The sequence below is a fragment of the Sceloporus undulatus genome, chromosome 1 (genome assembly GCF_019175285.1).
Source record: "Sceloporus undulatus isolate JIND9_A2432 ecotype Alabama chromosome 1, SceUnd_v1.1, whole genome shotgun sequence".
Lineage (NCBI taxonomy): Eukaryota > Metazoa > Chordata > Lepidosauria > Squamata > Phrynosomatidae > Sceloporus > Sceloporus undulatus.
This window is the reverse complement of record NC_056522.1, coordinates 63,199,037-63,220,690: the sequence shown is the minus strand read 5'-3', so window position 1 is coordinate 63,220,690 and position 21,654 is coordinate 63,199,037. Positions and strand designations below refer to the sequence as shown.

The window sequence follows — 21,654 nt, the reverse complement described above, 5'->3', positions numbered from 1 at the left end:
AAGGAGGCTGCTGGAAAAGCAGGGAGGGAGCACTCTTCCCAAAGATTCTCTTTCCAGGGTTGGAGGAGAAGGCAGATTCCATTTGAGAAAGGGAGAGAGAAAGGCTCTATCCCCCCCCCATTGATTAGAGCCCTTCCCTGCCTGGGCGAGATCAGATGTCTCCTCGCGAGGAGTCATCCCTTCCCTGCCTCTCCTCCGTTAGAAATGAGCTCTCCCCACACAGAGGGGAGGTTGCAATCCACCGGGGGAAGCCTTGAGCAGCCGGGACTTCAGGTGTTTAAAGCACTGAAGAGATTAAGCACCTGTAAACCATTAAATAAAAAATAAAAATAATCCTTATCTCTTATTGAAAGACCACAGCGGACAAAGGGGTGAGGGAAGCAAAAATGGCGACAGCCAGACGGATGGTGACAGAAAGGGCAACTCCCCCAAGGACAGCCCCATCGCACTCCGCTCCTCCCATTCATCTAACGCGATTTCAAAGGCTGTTGTTCCTATTTAAATGCTCCGGTTCCTAACTCGAATCAATGGAAAAACGTAGGTCGGACCCTAGTGTTTTTTTAACACGCGTTAAATGAGGAAAACTCGATTCAAAATTTTATTCCGCTCTACAATTCGATTTGTAGTGGGGACGATTGCGGGTTGCTCTAGAACCGTTCTAGGTTTAAATCGGATCCTAATAGGAACGCCACTCCTTGGATTCGATTCAGAACGCGGGGTTTCACCTAGTGGGAACATCCCCATAATAGGGCATAAATCATGTTGGAAGATGAGCCAGTGAAAGTCCCTCTAATGTTGTGGGTGATGTCATTAAGTCTACTAGATTGCTTACTTCTGCCCCCAAATGTTGTGTGGTTTAACTGATCTTTGCATTATAAATGCCTTGAAAATAGCTGAGCATAGTTTGTATCCAGTGTGGTTTAAAATAAAATCTTTTTAAAATTCATAAATATCCCATTTGTCCTGAATAGTATTCCAAATATGCAGATTTAGTTGTTTTATTTTTTGGTGGACTCATTTTGATAGGTACTGGACCACTCAGGTTTGGTATCAGAGGGAATTATGACAGAATAGGATGACATTGGTGGATTGGTTCTATTGTTTCCCCTATCCCAATCTTGTTTATTTCTTTTCCAGGGATAGAAAGCTTTTCTTGAATTGCTATCTAGCAGTCACCTCAAGCTGTAAAGCCCCAATTTCTCTAAGATGTTCTGCAAGTTTTTCCTCTTTGTTTTTAGGTGTATCATTCTGCACCAGTGCAAACTTCAAACTTTGGAGTTTTATACAGATTTGCTTCTTGGTGAATTTACATTAGAAGAACACACAGCAGGAAGGCATGAAATAACTGTCCAGAAAGCAATGAAATGTTTCAGTCTGTACTGTTGACTTAACAAGTTCTGCAGGATTGTCTTTTTTTTTTTTAAAAAAGGAATAGGCTGAGTTATAACTACTTTTCTCAGTGTTGTAAGATACCTGGGGTCATGCCAAAGAGACAGTTACAACATTCAGGAAGAAGCATAATTTTCCAGTATGGCTTCCTTTGTGAATATCATGTCAATGTTGCTGTAATGGGTTCATGCCACGAAACCACTGTTAGAGAAAAGCATCATTATTACTGCATGAAGTATTTTATAATCTCTACATTTTGACACCTGGTGCTATGAACAAAGATAGTTTGCTGTTTAGATAATAAACATCTGTCCAGTTCTGGTATAGATGCCAGAAGTTAAAGATGCACGCCATGCTGCTGTTATGTTCTTCTTTGAGGAGACCTCACAGAACGTTGCATTGTGAAGCAGCATTTTCATCTTGAACCAAAACACATATTACAAGAGCCTTTTTATTTTCTAACTGTAGCTGTCTCTTGAGAGCTAGTCATAAAATAGACTGATAACTTTCAGGATCTTTGTCTGAAGTTTTCCTGTGCCAAATTTTTGTGAGGTTACATTTTTGATGGAAACATTGCTGCTTGGAGGCAGAGGGAGGGAGAAAAGGTCCACAAAATAGTCTTGTGCTTTTACTTTTAGGTTTGTTTGTTTGTTTTGCTCTCCTAGGCATTTGCACTCTTCTAGCCTCAGAGGAAGGCAAAGGCAAATCTACTCTGAACAAATTCTGCCAAGAAAACCCATGATATGCTTGGCTTAGAGTTGCCATAGGTCATAAATTACTTGAAGGTACACAATGGCAAAGCATTTATCACAATTGTTAGCTGCTCCTACTCGAAAGGAGTTTTTTACCACTGGATCCTATCCAGCAAAGGATCAGCTGGTGAAAATGATGGTATGATGGCACCATGTGCCCAGTGACATTCACCTGAAACTATAATCGAGGGGAAATGAAGCACTTTTTGACAAGGCATTTTTAAAGTAACAGTTGTGTATCCAAATGGACTCCCAGTCCTAATTTATGGACATCTGGTGGCGACAAATGGAGATGTAAAATTGAACCAATGAATCAAGAATGCAGTTCCAGATTGGATGAATGCTACATGGATTAATGCTAGGATAGAATCTGGGCAAATACATTTGTGCCTCAATTTACTGTCTGGTGTTCTTTTTTTTAAAAAAAATCTCTTTCACCTCAATCTAAATATCACAGCTGTATGTATTTTAATACATTTGTAGCTTAGTATTCTTATGGGCTTTACACTTTTTTGTTATAATAATATAGTGTTTTAATTGTGTTTTACAATTGTATTGTTTTATTATTGATTTTAAGTGTTTGTGAGCTGCCTTGGGTCCACATTGAGAAAAAGGCAGCATTCAAATAAATAAATAAATGTTGCAAGAAAGCTTTCACTCACAAACCATTTGAATGAAAAAAATGAAAACCCAGGTACAATTTCTTTTAAAATGGCTCGCTTTTTGTATATCTGTATCACAGTCTTGGGAAAACTAAAATGATTGCTTGATTGCTTGAACCTTCCATCTATGCCTCTTCTCTCCCTCCCCCCATCGAATCTCTTTGGGTGACCTCTTGCCTTTCCATGGGTGCAATATGCACTCAACTGGATAAATAACAGATTAACAGTAGCATATCTCTAATAGCTTTTGGGTAGAAAAAAGAAGAGGGGCTGCTATTTAGTGGTATTTTACTGGGTAGGTGTTAAGTATTCTTGATACAGTTAGTTATGATGCAGGAAGCCATGCCCGAATCACCAGATGCTCCCCATGTATGCAGGAAAAACAAAGGTTGTATGGACATGATAGATGCACATTTGAATTTATCATACTTATCTTTATATGTACATTTCATTAAAAATAATGTAGAACTAGCAGATATTGATAGGTTATCACCTTTCAGGCTCTTGTTTGGTTATATTCTGTCTTAAAATAAGCCTAAATCATCTCTAGGATCAAAGCTAATTCTGAATTTGAAATATGTCTGAATACTCCTAGATGTGTTGAAATACAGGAACCATAGGGGCAGATGTGTATCTAGCTCAGGGATGCACAATTGTGGGAGGCTGGGTGGTTGTATTATCTTGACAAGAGATCTTGGATGTCCACCCCTTCACCTCCATGACAAAAATCCCCCAAAATGTTTTTTCTCACTGCTCTCTAGGAAGTGTGGATGCATTTTGCTGTTTTTAGGCTCGGGAGAATTTATTTCTGGTTGTAAAAAAGCTCTTTCCTGGGCCTAAAATGGTACTGAGAAGGAAGCATGGCAAAAATTTCACCCACGCCTGTTAGAGGACATTTGGGGGCATTTTTTTTTTATCCCAGGGGGTCCTAAGGATCACAAAAACAGTTTTGGAGGACCACTTTTACCACACCCTTGATCTAGCTTGTGTGTGTGTATGCATGAGTTTCCTGCACCTCAAAAAAAATCCATGGTTTTCCTGCCCATTTCCATTGTCTGCACAGAATAATTCTGTGAGGTAAAGTTTGACTTAGACTGAATCACTGGCCCAAAGTCTCCCAGTGACTCTCCAGTCAAACACTGTATGCACTGTAACCCACTGCCTTTTCATGGATCTGTTCCTATGACTGAACTTTATGCTTCCTCTAATTAGAAAATCTGGCTACAGTCAAATTTCATGTTTGCAACAATGTAATGCAAATACCTGGGTAACAGATGTGTACAGCTGGTAACCTGTCATTGCCAATCCATCCTTAGAGCAAGCCTGAAGCAGTCAGGAAACCCAATTTATTTTCTCCTCAATGCATTGCTTGTAGTATTCTAATTAAAATGAGAATATGGGGATTAGCCTGCTGAGTACTACAGGGTTCTTTTTAAAAAGCCACTCTTGCTATTTAACATCCATATGGAGCTCCTGGAAGTTTTGGAACACCATCAATGACATATAACCAGGTTATAGGGCAAGTTTAAAATGAGCATGCTTCCTGCTCACTCATTAATATGGTTGAAAAAAAAATCTTTGTGCATGGACCATTCTATTTGTTTCTTTTGTTAGATACACATCTAAAAATGTAGAATCAGCACTTTCTTTAGGCAGCAAATATTATTTGTGATTAGAGAGCACCAAATATTAGTTATTGAATATATTGTTATTGCCTTTTCATTGCCAAGCAAAGAGGACAGGCCCTTGTTGGATCTTCTGCTTTATGTACCAAAATAATTTAACTAGCTTTGGGTGTCATTTTGACTTGGGTGGGTGGGCATCATTTACTTCTCCACTTAAGGGAGGGAAATGTATGTAAACATATTCTAATTGTATCTTACAATGCAACAAGATTTGGAAATAGCTCTGTCATAAGGAGACACTTGACAAGAAGCTGTGATTGGCGGTCAATCCCTACTTGAACATTTCAGAAAGATTGAATGAAAATTTCAAACAAACAGGATATATTATAATTATTGGAATAATTGTGCAGGTGCAGAGGTGAGCAAAATAATATGTGAGATGAGGTGGTATGACTAGATTTTGGGATAATTACACTTTTGGTCTTAATGCCCCTAAATCTCCAGTCAGCATGACCAACGTCCAAAAAAAGTAACTTTCCTAAGCTTTAACATGTGATACACAATGGGAGGGAAAATGTTGTGTGAAGGCATTCTGGGGTGTAACATTTGAAAAATAATAATCTTCCTTGCCTAAGAAAGTCCTATGAAATTCATGGGGTCGCCATAAGTCAACCGGCAACTTGAAGGCACATGCACACATACACAGTATCTTTTTATCTTCTTGCTTGACAAAATAATAATTTGTAACTCTTGCTGGTAGTGCTTTTGCTCATTTGTATTCACCACCCTAAAACCACAGGCCCTGTTTGCACAGGACTCCCACAGGTTTCAGTTTATTTGAGCATTCTGTTATTCCAACATAAATGGTGTCGTTTTAACAGTTGGAGGTTACTTTTTTTCAGCAGTCAAAATCTTGCGGCTGGTGAAGTTTGGCAACTCTGGGCAGTGAATTCATTTTTAGAGGAAAGGAAGTGTGTATTTAAGGTTAAGGTGAAATATCATCTGGCAGGTGGCCCAGATATATCACAAATATTAAAAACACACATGGTTTTCTCCTAAGAAATAAATCACTTCATTCTTCCATTCAGTGTCCTAAAAAGATGGCAAAGGCCTTGCTTGAACAAAATCGTTTCTGTGCTCACAAGCTAGAATCATGAAACAGAGGGAGCCAAGATGTCTTCAGGTGGTAAAAAAGACCCATGTGGATCCTATCAGAGGATCAGCCTCCTTTGCCATCAGTGTTTCTTAATTAGTTTTCCTACCCCATGCTGGGAGTGAAGGTTCAGAAACCATACTTCTGTCAGGACAAAGATCTGTAGCCCTTGATCTCTACTCTTCTCATGCCTTTCCCACCACTTGGTCTGCCTGATTGATCACCTAGCTCAGGTTCTTGCTATCTTCTCTGTATAGGAACCTGATATCTGCACAGCATGTCTCTAAGTGAGAAGCAGTTTCTAGGTCTCAGTTGTGCTTGTGTCTTATATTTTATTCCTTTTCTGCTCATTTTGGCATCAAGTTGGAAAGTGCATTTTATTGATATTTTTATTTATAGGTCACTTTTCAGTGCAAAGTTTTCAAAGCAGTGTACAAAATAAAACAAAACTAGATTTTGCCAGCAAACAGCAACACCCCACCAGTATGAAATATTTAAAATAGAAATAAAACACTAGAAGTCATAGAACATAGCATTTAAGATATAAATAAAACAAAGAAGCAGTAGTAAATCTCAAACATCTAAAAAGCCAGTGGTGCAATGCCAAGACAGTAAACCTATTCATCATCAAAAGGACAGTAGAATAAAAGTGTGTGTGTGTGTATATCAGTTCCATCTCCCCACCAGGATCTGTTGGGAGAGGAGGAAAGTCTTTGCAGTGTCAGAGATGGAAAGTAACCCCAAAGCAACTTCCTACTGAATTAGTAGGAAAAAAAGGAGGGGGTCTATCCAGTAGGTGGTGGCAACTTGACAGACTGCCCTTTGGAGTGGTGTCTTGTCAACCCTTTCAGTGCCAGATTGGAGCCATGGCAATTGCACGCTGCAGCCCTGATACGGCACTTTGCTGGTGCTAAAAGGAACAGCAAAAGGCTGCTATTTTAGAGCCGGCAAAAAGGTACCCTTGCCACAGCAGTGGAGGCTTTTTGGTGCTCCTTTGGCACAGTGTGTTTAAACGCTGCACCAAAGACACACTGTGGTTGGGCACACAGTGTGATGCCACAGTTAGTACGGCATTGAGGCGTGCAGCATGCGGACACCACACCCCCATGCTGTGCCTATGCTGGTGTATAACACTGGTCTGTTTAGCCCTTTAGTTTGTTTAAGGTGGTTTCCCATCCAGCTGAGGCAGAAACAGGAGGGGAACACATAGATCCCTCACAGTGGGGTTCCTGTACAATTCAAGCTTTTTAACGGGCAGTGGAATAAACAGAGAGATAAAGTAATGCAAACAGGAAAAAGATCATTAGCGGTTATACAAACTTTTTATTATAAAAAAAGCAACCAGGATATTCTAGCGGCCTTAAAAATTTACAAAGCCAAATTAAGACCTCAATTACTTTATAGCATATTCACTTGGTTTCCAGCCTTTAATAAGGAGATTGAACATTTGCAGACACTTTTTTTCAGGAAACTATTATCTGTACCTCCATGTGTACACCATCTGACTCTCTATGCAGAACTGGGATTGAATGCTGTTAAAACTGACGCCTGGTTTAAGATACATTTCAGGCCTAATAGACCCAGTCTTTTATGGTTCCTACTATCTGACGTTTATTAGGCAAGTTGGGCTAAATTTTATGAAAGTAAAGTAATTTCTGTGGGTTTACATTTTTATTCTCTCCTTCTACTAACTGAAAAAGAGTGTCTTGAATCTATTAAGGTCTGTCTTGCAGAGAGAGAACATCAACTGACATATCCAACTCCTCTTAGAGTGTGCTCTCTAGTGATGCTCAGTATCCCCTCCTTGTGGGGTAGGATTCCAAATTATTTTCAAACTCTTTCACTGCTGGTGTCGAGGAAGGACCTTTTGTTTGCAAGATTGAACATACATCCCTCAAATGTGACCAGGGGCAGATATTTGCAGACCCCATTTTTGAATCGTGTATGTCACTGTGATCAAGATCCAGATGTTCTCCATCATACTGTATTGTTTTGTCCATTGTATATAATTCCGAGGGAAAAATTGTTAAGAAGGTTATTGGAAATGAATATCTGTTTCAATATGTTATCAGTGGAATACTTATTGGAAGATCAGAACCCGCATCCTGGGCCTAGTGCTATTCAGCATCTTTATTAATGACTTGCAGGACAAAATTGGGGGCATACTTATGAAATTTGCAGATGACACCAAATTAGGAGGAGTAGCTAATACCCCAGAGGACAGGAACAAGATTCAAAATGACCTGAACAGACTAGAAAACTGGGCCAAAGCTAACAAAATGAAATTCAACACGGAGAAATGTAAGGTACTGCACTTAGGGTGGAAAAATGAAATGCACAGATATAGGATGAGGGACACCTGGCTGAATGAAACTACATGTGAAAGGGATCTGGGAGTCCAAGTAGACCACAAGTTGAACATGAGTCAACAGTGCGAAGCGGCAGCTAACAAGGCCAATGCGATTTTAGGCTGCATCAATAGAAGTATAGTGTCTAGATCAAGGGAAGTAATAGTGCCATTCTATTCTGCTTTGGTCAGGCCCCACCTGGAATACTGTGTCCAGTTCTGGGCACCACAATTAAAAAAGGACATTGAGAAACTGGAGGGTGTCCAAAGGAGGGCAAATAAAATGGTGAAAGGTCTGGAAACTATGCCCTATGAGGAACGACTTAGGGAGTTGGGGATGTTTAGTCTGGAGAAGAGAAGGTTAAGAGGTGATATGATAGCCCTATTTAAATATTTGAAGGGATGTCATGTTGAGGAGAGAGCAAGCTTGTTTTCTGCTGCTCCAGAGACTAGAACACGGAACAATGGATGCAAGCTCCAGGACAAAAGATTCCACCTCAACATTAGGAGGAACTTCCTGACAGTGAGGGCTGTTCGACAGTGGAATAAACTCCCTCGGAGTGTAGTGGAGTCTCCTTCCTTAGAGGTCTTCAAACAGAGGCTGGATGGCCATCTGTCGGGGATGCTTTGATTGTGATTTCCTGCATGGCAGGGGGTTGGACTGGATGGCCCTTGTGGTCTCTTCCAACTCTATGATTCTATGATATTACCAGGCTAATGGCCAATTTTCTGGTGGAGGCAACAAGATTATGGCTTAAATTTTAATAACAACCCTGAATTTGTTATTGTAAATGTTTGTTGTTGTATGCCTAATAAAGGTTGACTGTCTGACTGACAACTCAAGCTTTATTTGGCCATGAAAGCCACCCAAAATCTAGAAAGTTTAGGGAGTAGGGTTGTTTTGTGTGTACAGTATGTGTGCCTAAAACAATAAGGGTTTCAGACAGATCTTTGAAACATGGAAATCAGACCTTAAGCCTTGAGTTTGTGACATCCCTGGTAATTCTTGACCAATGTAAGCATGGCCAGCCACAAATTATTTTGTATTACAAGTGGACACATGGTGTAGTATACCAATCTGAGTGCAGCCCACTAGCCAAGAATGGTGACACTTGAGATCTCAGCACAGGAGGTCCACTGAACACCTAACAGATCACCATGCATGGTTGATACTTGGCATTTGCTTGACAGATCACAAATTGAACAAGACTGTTGTATCAGAGAACATCAATAATAGCGTGAAGCCATTGGTTTTTTGCCTGCCCAAAATATTATTAGTAAGACTGAAGCTATAGATACTTAATAATGTTGGGAACAAGGCTGGTTTACTCATATTAATATTTTTTTAAAAACGGATCAAGTTGCAATTTTTTGGTATAGTGAGAGGAGTGAATTGAAGAAAGTTTGGGATTCTTTAAATGACAGGCCAGAGCAGGTGGATGACACAAAAGAAATGGGGGCAGGGAAAAGAAGAACAAAGAAACAACACGGACCGCATGTTTCGCATATCCTAGCAGAATGAATGAACAATATATAGCTCACCACCTGTCTTACTCTTTTTAACTTATTAATTTGCATACACTGTCTTTGTGATTGTTCCAAAAAGTGGTGTCATCTGATTCTTTATCTCTACTTCTTTTCATAATTTTAGTTTATTCTAGGTTATGCTTGTGTTTCTAGCTTTTGAATAGAGAAATCAGTAACTTTACATTCCCCTTTGCTCAAAACAACAAAACTTTTTTTTATTACAAAATAAACATATGCTTATAACTTTGAATAATTGTCTTGAGTTTTGCAAAGCTCTGAGCTCCTCTCCACAGCTGGCACTTCGGAAATGCATGCCAAAATACCATGGACTTTTCAAGTCAACATGAAATCTCACAAGCAAGCCTATTTCTGTGAGGCTTCCTGCTGAGTTTAAAAGCCTAAGGAGCTGAAACAGTGTGTGTAACTTGGCATCCTCCTGTTGCTTATACTGTGCAACCCAAACTATATATAGTTTGAAGTCCTTCTGTCTGTTTGACATACACCTGTGGGGCTAATAACTTGCTGCTCATTAAATCCACCAACATGTCCCCTGGAACTCATACAGAAAGTATACTGTTGCCAAAACATAGAAGTTACGCTATTCCAGCAATCTGTTTTAGAAGCTTTGATGTACACAATAGTCATTTAACTTCCTCATGCCATATGTAGTATATGATGGTCTTTCCAATTTCAGAAGCTTTTCTTGCAGTAACCTCATAACATTTTTGCCAAGCACAAAGTTTAAACTTTATTAAATACTGATGCTAGGGTTCTATCCACTTACAAAATCTATGTTCTTAGGAAATACTTATTATCATCCTGTTCTGATTGATGAATGTAAGATCATCATCATCATCATCATCTTTTAAAACAATTTTATCTGTGAACCGCCTTGGGTCCCTTTCTGAGAAAGTGGCATAGAAATAATAGTAATAATAATAATAATAATAATAATAATAATAATAATAATAAATGTTTTCAGCAATTCTGAATTTTGATTAGTTTTTTTAAAAAAATAAGAGTTCTATATCACAGATATTAAGTAATAATTGGACTAATTTAAAACCCATCTTAAAAAAAGGAACTAATATGTTTTGATGTTATCTTTTTTAAAAAATGTAAAGAATTTGTTCTACATATTTGTTTTATTTGTTTAATCTAAATTGTAGGATCATTATAGATATATCACTGAAGCTGGGCAGACACTATGTTCTATTTTTGTTCCATATAAGGGGTGATTTTCCAAATGATTTACCTGTTTATCTTTTTATCTATTAAGAGTGAAAGAAGGGTGAACATAATAGCGCTGGGTGAAAACAGGCAAGTGGAGGGGCCTGTACATATCAGTTGGATCTCTGCACAGATGTTTGGCAGGATCCGTGACATGTCATTCAAAAAAGGAAATTGCAAACTCCTTTGGTAGAATTGATTGACTGGATCAGGGTTGGCGTCAGGTGAGCCAACTACTGCTTTTTGTAGGGTTACCAGAGTCAAAACTGGATAGAGCTTTATACCTTTAATGGTTGTGTAGAAGAGAGTACTTCAGCAGGTGTTGCTTGTTATCTGGCTGTGTGACAAGCAGCACTTGCTGAAAATGTTCTCTTCTGTCTATGTGTCTGATGTCAAGTCATCTGTTGATTTATGGTGACTTGATGAATTTCATAGGGTTTTCTTAGGTAATACTCAAATGTGGTTTTGCCAGAACCTGTCTCTGAAATATAGCTTACAGCACTTGATATTTGATGGTGGTCTCCCAACCAAGTACTAATCAAGGCTGACCCTGATTAGCTTCCAAGATCAGACAGGATCTGATGCCTTTAGAGTATTTATTTTGGTCTTGTTGATAGCTGAACATATTAGAGGGCTTTCTTGGCAAGATTTGTTGAGGGGTTTTTTTTTTTGCCTTTGCCTTCCCCTGAGGCTGAAAGAGTGTGACTTACCCAAGGCCATGCAAGTCACACTCTGTGTCTGAGTGAGAATTCAAACTCTAGTCTCCAGAGTCAAAGACCAGTGCTCAAAGTGTTAAACCACAGTGGTTCTTAGAGTGTTCACTACACAGCCATTAAAGAGTTCTATGTAGTTTACAATCTGACAACTTTGATTGTCAGCATTCATTAGATGCTATGCATCTGCTGGATTTGATGTTGCAAAAAAGTAGGTTCTATGTAATTCTCTGGAAGCTCTTACCTGTAAATGTAGCAGCTGATGAAATCTGAGAAGGAAATGAAGTTTGTTTCAATATTGAATCATAGGGGCATATGTCAGGGCATAACTTTCTGAAGCCACTGCACTTACTAGGCTAATTACTGTATATTTCTTGGACAATGAGTCTTCCTTAGAAAAGATTTTATTTCTTAAGATTTATTTATTACAGCATCCAAAATCTTTTGTACTGAAGATGAATATAACATGTACCTACTCTTGGGTCAAGTCCATGACCAGAGAGAGTGGTTAAGTTTCAAATAACAACACTAGCCCTGTTGTGTTAAGGAGCTGAAGCAGGAGAACTGACAACAGTTTTGTAGCCTGAATAATCAACCAGGAGAAAAAAGTGTTCAGAACCAAGAGGCCTCAGTATTTTTGCTGTGAAGACAGGCAAACTCCTTGAGGTGCTTTTTTGGGATAAGGGAAGAATTCTGAAATAGGAATTTGATTATACAAATGTCATAAAATAAAATGAAGAGAGGGTGAATATAGCTTCAGTAATAGGTCATGTCTTGAAAATGTGGAATAATTGTCACAAACATTCATAACAACTGATTTTGTTGCTGTTATGTGCCTTCAAGTCGTTTCTGACTTATGGAGACCCTAAGGCAAGATTTGCCTTCACCTGAGACTGAGACTGAGAGCATGTGAATTACCCAAGGTGCTATTCCTTGGCTGAGCTGGGAATTGAAACTTGGTCTCCAGAGACATAGTCCAACACTAAAACCACTATGCCATGCTGGTCACTATAACACCTGTTATACCCCCTCTCAAATATTATACTTTACATTAAAGGCACACAAGGTTTATTACCTTCAAGATAGTTATTTAATTGAAAGGAGATAGGCATATTGAAAAACAAAGAGCAGGAAGGAAGGAACAAAACAGCAGATATGCTGGAAAGGAGGAAGAAATTGTCCATATGGGAGGGCCAAGGAACTATGGGCAGGTTAGCTCACACCTGTTTAACTTAACTTGGTGAGACTCTTTCACTGTTGTTTTTTTTACATGTCCCCAACATTTCTTTGCAACATAGAAAGCCAGACCAAGAGGTGGTTGAGGTTGCAGGAACAACAGCAGTTTCACTACAGGGTGGGGCAGTGTGAGAAATAAAAATGGCAGCATCTGGTGTAGCTGGTAATGATCAAGACTGAGGAGAAGTGGTGGGGATGGGCAGAATCTCCACATCTCAGTCCTATAGTTGGTTGGTTTACCTGGTTGGTAAACAAACAAGATACTGCATTACACTATAAATTCTGTTATTTATAGGAGCCCTGGTGGCACAGTGGTTAAATGTCTGAACTGCAGCCACGCACTTGCAAACCACATGTTTGTGAGTTCAATACCAGTCAGAGGCTCAGGGTTGACTCAGCCTTGCATCTTTCCAAGGTCGCTAAAATAAGTACCCAGCTTGTTGGGGGCAATTAGCTTACACATTGCAAACCACTTAGGGAGTGCTTAGGTGCACTGATAAGCAGTATAGAAATGTACTTGCTATTGCTAGTGCTATATAGCAGCCAACCAGGGGGTGCTTATAATGCCTGTTGCTATATTTCAGCATCTCTTGGGGGCTCGGCTCCATGCTTCTTTTTTGCGTGGTTTCTTTTTTGCGACGCTGTAAAGGGCACTTCTATGATGCCACTTCCTGGAAGTGGCATCTTGATGCTGTGCATCGTTATCATCATGATGGCCCGCCGTCATGATGACGGCGCCCATATGGACTAGGGTTCCAGAGCTTGCGGTTGCTGCATGGTCCAGAGACCTAGAATTGGCGCCGGCATGCCGCTTCACGGAGGTATGTACCGGGCCTTAGAAGTACCAAGATGATGATAATGATGATGATTCAGACAAGGCAAAGCACAACATGCACCTTAAGACTAGAACTGTTAAACTCCGTGATAGTAGTGACATTGCATTTGTAGGAAAATATGTTAAAAGAGGGCCTAATTGTGAACCTTGGCATGGGTTCATTGCTAGCTCCCATTGGCCCAGTTGATGATCAAGTTATTAGCTTTCAGGAGTTTTCTTTTCTTTTCCTTTCCTTTCCTTTCCTCTTCTCTTCTCTCTTTTAAAAAGGAGGCTCCACAGCAAACATTATCAATGGTTTTGCAGGAATTCCTGGATCCCACCTGTTGCTTGAGGTTGCTACACAGGGCTTGAACTGAGCTTAACTTCTCAGGGCACCAAATTCTGCATCAATATAAAATATTTCAGATCCTTCCACATACCCCTGACTGTATTAGTTATGCTGTAGTCTTACTGGTGGTCACATATAACTAAGGATGGTAATATGTCTTTGAAATGTGCCTGTTTCAATCAATAAGCAGGTTCCAAATGCTCTTCCTGCACCAAATTGTCCTGCCTATGCCTTATCCTTGAATGCTTTCTCAGTGTCATGTAGGTCCCTCTTAAGCTTCTATTGATAGAGGTGTTTCTCAGCCACTTCACACTAACAGTCCATATGATTTTGTAATCAGTTAATCAGAGCATGCTGAGTAGGTATTCATGGTAGATCAACAGTGGAAAATAAAAATATTTCATCTTGTAATAAAAATGGAATGTAATTAATATGACCTCCCCACAGTGAATACACCATTATCTCCCCTTTATCCAGAAGCTGCTGCATGCATTTTTTTCCCAGTACAGAAATACATTATGGATCTTTGTTTACTTGAGCCTTGCCTCTCCAACCCTATCTAAATAAAAAGTATGTTGACGATATGGAAAGGGAAATATACTCCTCAGGGAAACAACAGAAGATGGCCATTTAACTTGGTAAAATCCTCTGACTGGCTGTTGGTGGAAAACATGGTACTGAACTGCATACTGTTCTAACCCATTAAAAAGATCAGCAACCTTACTTTTTCTGAACTAAGTTTATAATAATGCACTCCTCCAGGGATTGCAGAGAGACCTGAGATTTTAAAGAAACCATGTAAGCTGAAATTGTCCAAGATATCTACAAGCAATAATGAATTTAATAGGCTTGGTAGCAAAAAACTTCTGCGTTTACAAGTTTTTTCCCTACCTTGAACACAGGTTAACATGTACCTTTCCCAATGGGCAGCTAACCTCACTCTCACATACTCTTTCATATACACATTAGAGATATAAATATGAATTTAGGCAATATAGGAATTTTCTACACTTTTAGTAGGACATGAAGATAATAACATGATATGGAGGTTCCTCTAACTCTCAGGGTCATGCTTTCAGAGGATATATCATAGAACCATAATGGGTGTGTGTGTGTGTGTGTGTGTGTAAGTGTACTTCAATGTATATGATAGTTATACCTTGCATAAACAAGAGTACTTTATGTGAATGTTGTGTCATACTAAATTCAACCCAAACACCATCAAATTAATTAGGAACCACAAATGGGATGGCATTAATTAGGTTTTCCTTTCTCTTGCCACATTTGGTTGAACCACATATATTGCCTTCCTAAATCACATCTTGATTTATTGAAGCAGGTTTGTCATGAGAACCATGTTTGTTCTTTCCGCCTGCTTATCCCTTTTCAGTCACTACATGATCAGTATTTCATAAGGAGGAATGGAGGGAGTGAGCTGTTGGTGTTGCCCCTTCTGTGACATCTTTGGTACCCATCCTGATAATTGCCTTGCATTGGACAAATAACTTCTCCAATTAATTTGTCTTCTGTGTGATGTGGAAACCATAATATCCAGGTTCTATATCCAGCAAGGTCTACTTGAGATGTATGAAAATGTAGTGAAGCCAACAGGCTAATCTCTGTGCTCCCTTTCAAACAATTCTGATTGCATATGGGAGGGATAAATATCTGAATAGAGTTGTGACATATTATCCTGATGGGGTACATTGCACATGGAACATTGTCTTTAAGGCCATGGATTGTGTATGGTGCAAAATACAGTTGTATATAAAAGATGCTGCCCTGAAACTGGACTAGGTGATTTCTAAAGTACCACATGATCTTTCTTTTGGATTACTGTTCAAAAGAGAAGTTGGGGAAAAGTACTGTGAAATAAAAGTTGGTGTTCAGGGTGGGCTTTCTACTCTGCTTTCAAATGATAAGGGACAGTCTTAATTCTCTTATATTACTTTCCTTTTGGTGATGGGAAATAGGTTATTTTTAAAATATAATACATGGATAACATTATGTTTATTTTTATAATTTCAAATACATGATTAAAAGCTTTCTTCAAGAACATTATTTATGATTATCACTTGGGTAAAGTCATTGTTTTTGGTGAGGTTATGGGCCATTATAATGTAGTTTAGAATTGCAGATAGCGTAGATCTTTATCAGTCAGAAACATATTTCTTAAAAGTATTCAAAAGTATCATCCTAATGAAGATATGGCAAAAACCTAGGGGTTCTTACCTCTTAATTCTTCCTTGTCCCTACAATGAAAAAATCTTATAGAATTGATTCTTGGTTTATTTGGAAAACTTTCATGATCTAACAATTTCCTACTTTCTTCTTTTGATTTTCAGGACCCAGCATTCTCTTCAGCAATTCATGACAAACTGCAGGTGCCCAATACCACCAGGAAAGCATGGAATGAAAGAGACAACCGGTGTGATGTTTGTGCCACTCACTTGAACCAATTGAAGCAGGAGGCTATTCAGATGGTATTGACACTTGAACAGGCTTCTAACACTGAAGACTGTGATGCCTCGCCTGGCTCCCCTCCTCCTCATCCCAATATTCCCACTGTAGTGGGCTCTCGACATATGGGCAGCCTGCAACCCAGGGACTGGGCATATATGTCTGCTCCTTATGCTACTTCCAGTTACACTGGCTTTCTGCCTAATAAACTGAGTGGGAAATCGAACAACATAGGGATCATTAATGGAGTAGAAAAGAAAAATGGCTCCTTGGGACACCAAGCAAAGGTCAGTGTGCAGATGGCCACCAGCCCCAGCAATGGTAATATCCTGAATTCTGTGGCTATCCAGGCTCACCAGTACCTAGACGGCACCTGGTCCTTGTCAAGAACTAATGGCGTTACTCTGTATCCCTATCAAGTAAGTAGTGTTAGAAAGGATTTTACCCTACTTGATTATTTATGAAGAGTACAGTGGACCCTTGTTATACACTGGGGTTTGGTTCCAAGATCCCCTGTGGATAACAAAATCCATGTATGCTCAAGTTCCATTAAATATAATGCCATAGCAAAATGGTGTCTCGTATAAAAAATGGAAAATCAAGGTTTGCTATTTGAAATGTATACCTTTTTTGAACATTTTCAAACTGTGGTTGCTTGAATCCGTGTATAAAAAAATCTGTGTATAAGAAGGGCCGACTGTACTTTCTGGCTTTAATTGGTATGAATTAAGTAATAACCTGATACTACACCATTGTATTATTAATGATATAACATAGTTTGAGATCCTGCATCAAACATGCAGCTATGCTCTAACTCCCCTTGTAACTCACCTTAAAAGCCAGTCAGCCACCTGGAGTGTTCGAGGTCTGTGTTGCTACTGCAGGATAATCTGACTAGCCCCCTTCTACCAGTGAGTGACACTGTGAAGAAGAGTTGTGACAGGTCCCTATAGGGGCCCTGCTTTTTCTTGTGGTGTCACTCACTGGTGGCATGGTGCTGGTCACCTCATACTGCAGCACTCGGCAGCAGCACAGACCCCTGTTACTCCAGCTAGCTGAATGGCTTTTAAGGTGAGTTTCAGGGTCATTTGTGTTTGTGGCAATAGTGCTACTATTGCAAATGAGAATCCTTAACAGTTATGATGTCCTCAGACTAATATATGATATCATAACTGACTGACAGAATGCTAGCAACAGTGTACCATGCTGGTAAAAAGAGAAGGTCAAGCCATCAAAATGAAACATAATATATATTTTGGTTACCATCAGACCTGGCAACTTTCTTGTGGTTCAGTAAATTAAAACCACAAAGAACTACATGTTAGCAGTACCTCAGTTGCCCTCAAAAATTCAGAACAGGGTTTTTTGTCTGTGGCTGGATGGATAACGTGCATAGATTCAGAAGGCTTGGTTGTTTGTTCCAGGAAATAAATAGCATGTTGAACTATTTAGTATAAGAATTAGTATTGGAAAGCCTGACTCAAAGAAAGAGATATGGAGAGATGGAAGGAAATGGAGGGAGGAAGGGTGGTGCTGTAGACAGTTGTAATAATGATGTTGATACAAAGTAGGGAATAGTATTAATAGTGCAAGATTAATGCAAGCAAGAATGAATGAGTATGGATTTCAACATTTGATTCCCTAGTATTTGCATGGTTAATAACAATAGAATAATATGATAAAAGAGACAGTTTTATGGTGACAAAATAAGAGAACCATTAAATGCTGTTGTACTGTTGGGTATTAAAATTATTGTATCACTGTTAAGAAATTGTGAATATCTGAAGTATCGTTTTTTTCAATTTTTGTTTGCTTTATAGCTAGGATGTATTTTAAAGGTAGTGATGCAGCTATGCCTGTTGTTACAGTTATATGTGTTGTGTAGGAAATTAAAATGTTCTACAGTATTTCTGAACTGAATATTTAATATGAGATAGTAGGTTCATAGCCTGCTCCTACAAATGTTCAGTAAGAACGTTGGCCTAGTAAAAAGATTAGGGTTATAGACAGACACTTGTATATGTCACTTCTCTATTTATGTTGAATTTGGCCTTTTTCTGTTCTAGCTTATAAGAGGAAAAATGTAAAATGCAGGATCCTATGGGAAGATATGGTCCATATTAGGGAGGAATGAAGATGTAAAGCAAGGAGTCCCTCCTCTATATGCATAGATTCGATGCATGATTTAAAATCCTGTACAATACAATTTTTAATTCATGTTTACAAAGAATTCTCACTTTACATCTTCCCCCATGTGAGGCCAACGGAAAGTTGTAGCTGGTTAGAATCTGTTAATGGGAGTGGGGGCAGATATTTTAAGTTTGTCTCAAACCAACTTCAGTCTGAGCTGGGAAAGCTGCAAATCTTCAAATATTTTTGGACTGCAGTTCTCATTAACACAACCAATGGGAACTGCAATCCAACTATATGTGGATGGCTATACATTCCCCACTCCTACCTTTAAAAGACTATTATGGACCTGCTGTCTCTCCCCCCCCCCCCCCATTTGCTGTCCTTTCCCACCACTTGATTGGTGGGAATCTTGACTCTGAGACATTCAGATAACAGTGACAATTCTGTTCCAAGATATGTCTTCCCCAGATGACATAGCATTTTTTAACACTGTTTTATTGAGAAGAGGTGATTGGGGATTTCTGAAGAAACAAAATCTTGCTAAAGGCTGCTTTTGAGAAATGCTGAGCTAATGGGACCAAGGGGGGGGGGTCTCCATTGGATTAAAAGCACTGCAGTTCCAGCAGTGGGGTTCATTGCCCTCTGCATCATAATTTGTCAGACTGATGCCCAGGAACAAGAGCTGTGAGACTGGCTAGACTCAATGGCTCCTGATGTGGGCATCTCCCCATTGTAAATTAGCTTCCAGTTAGATAGTTTAGTCAGCCTGCCAGAAATGGTTGACTGCTTTGAAGACTGATTTTATTTTTCCTACGGATGCTCTGCAACCTGGATAAAAGGAGACCATGGCATTCAAATATGAGTCCTGTAACTAGACGAAGACTTGCATTTACTGAGGTCACCTACTGCCATGCTGAGAAATCCTGATGTCCCATGGAAAATGTCATCTTAAGTCCCACCTTTGAGGAAAAGGCAAAATATAACATGATTGATTGATTGACTGATATATCCTGTAACTCTACCAGAGCCTGAGAAATTTAGATTACTAATCCTAGAATTTTCCAGGCAGCATGGGCAGGATTCTTTTTCAGATTTTGATTTCTGCTTAGTAAGACTTGACAGGCTTTGAACTGGCCCATTCTCTGTAGCTATGCCTCTAACAATTTCATCTGCAGTTGTAACCATGGGATAAATGCTGGTTTCAAACCTTCAGGACCATGTAGGCCAGAGATGGAAAGCATGCTAACTTCTAGATGTTGTTGGGCTGTAGCTACCATCTCCATTCACTAGTAGCTTTGTTGGATACTAGAAAGCCGCATCTTGTCATCATCATCATCATCATAATCATTTTCAAGGATTTATTTCGTGCCTTTCTACCACAATGGGATTCAAGGCAGCTGGTATATAAGCTAAATATTCGAGGCAGGATGGATTTTGGTTGGTGTCAACTGCCTGAGCAAGTAGCTGTTGTGTGGTAGGATACAATGGCAAGTTACTGGAGGATAGAACAATACAGTATGTGATGCACTGGTAGGCCTAAGCTAGTTTGATGCACTAAGGTGCTGTGAGAGATGCTGTCCCATAGCCAGTTTTAGTGTAATATTTAGTTTCCAGTCTAGTTGGTTTCTCTATGTAGTGGGATTGCTATCTTGATCTTTGAGCCAGACTGCAAAATGTCTTAGGCCACCGTGAGCATATATAATTGTACCCATGGTTGGGAATTATGCTTTTTTCAGGATTCTTGGGCGGGTTACAGACCGCCCATTTGGGGCGGGCTGTACCTGCCCCTTTCCCCGGTGTATCGGGGCCTCAGTGGTGAGAACGGCAGCCGCTGAGGCCCCGATCCGCCGTTTTCAGGCTGCGGGGAAGCAGCAAAACGCCGCTTCCCCGCAGCCTGAAAAGGGGTGTCCCTGGGGCTTCAAGCCCCAAGAACACCCCTCGGCGGCGGGGAGGAGGAGAAAGGGGCCACTTGGCCCCTTTCTCCTTTGGTCTGCTGGGCACAGCTGTGTGAAGGCTGTGCCTAGCGGACCAAACCAGGAAGGAGCTCCGAAACGGAGCTCCTTCCTGCTTCGCGTTAAGGGCGCACTAGGCGCCCTGGCGCGGAGCGAGGACGTCACTTCTGCGCCGCCCCGTATAGAGGCGGCACGGTCATGACGTCCTCATGGTGGTGGCCGTGTGGAACAGCCGCCACCATTTTGTGCATGCGGAGCGCGCACTAGGGTTAGGGGAGTGCGGAAGCACCGCCCCTTTCTAACCCTAGTGCGCGCTCTGCACACACAAAACGGCCCATTTGTAACGGGCCCAAGTCTCTTAGATGTGTAAAAACCCTGAATACCGCAGATCCTGTCAGCTCTCAAAACCTAAACAGGGTTAGGCCTGGTTAGTATTTGGAAGGAAATCTACCAGGTAATACTAGAATGCTGTAGGCTATATTCAGCAAAAGGCAGTCACACGCCACGTCTTGAGTATTCATTACATCAGAAAACGCTGTGGAATTCATGGAGCTGCCATAAGCAGAAAAGAGACACATAAGTAGAAAAGAGGCATATACTACTACTGCTAAGGCTGAATAATACAGGCATGCATAATATACAGGTGAGCATATTTACTATGGAAAACAAATACATAAATTAGATACTCCTTGGAGAACAGGAGACATTTCAACAAAGTGTAGCTCTTTTGGGGTTTTAGCTATAATCATTTAGATTTCTTAGACAATTGACTATTTCTAGATGGAGGACTGCCAGCATTGGTAATCAAAAGATGCTGCATAAATGTTTCACTTGTTCCTCCATAACAGATTTTTTGATACAAGAAAAAAATGGACATTTTAGAAAAAACTGGGAACATTACACTTGGAAGATAACAACATCCTTTCTAAAATTCATTGAATGAGGTGGGATACTGCAGAATAAAAGCCTTGCCAGGATGCTCTTTTAAGTCAAACTTTACTTCCAGTTTTCATAATTGTTCAAGCATGTATGTGATAGATTGTATATACTGGAGCAGGGAGGCCTTGAAACAGTGATACATGCTCTGGTAACCTCTCGGCTCGACTTTTGTAATGCACTCTACATGGGGTCAAGTTCGGAAACTTCAACTGGTACAAAATATGGCAGTCACATTGGTTACTGGCACACCTAGATCTGCCCACATCACACCAGTTTTAAAATCCCTTCACTGGCTGCCTATTAACCTCTGGGCAAAATACAAGTAATAATAATAATAATAATAATAATAATAATAATAATAATAATAATAATA

The 21,654-nt window shown here is 39.9% G+C and overlaps 1 protein-coding gene across 1 annotated transcript in view; it reads left to right on the top strand.

The window, feature by feature from the left end:
• The window catches only part of KIF26B (kinesin family member 26B), a 414,886-nt gene that overhangs the window by 130,443 nt on the left and 262,789 nt on the right, over nucleotides 1–21,654 (top strand). Inside the window, 1 exon segment of the mRNA XM_042446725.1 lies at nucleotides 16,143–16,676. Coding sequence (XP_042302659.1) covers nucleotides 16,143–16,676 — 534 coding nt within the window.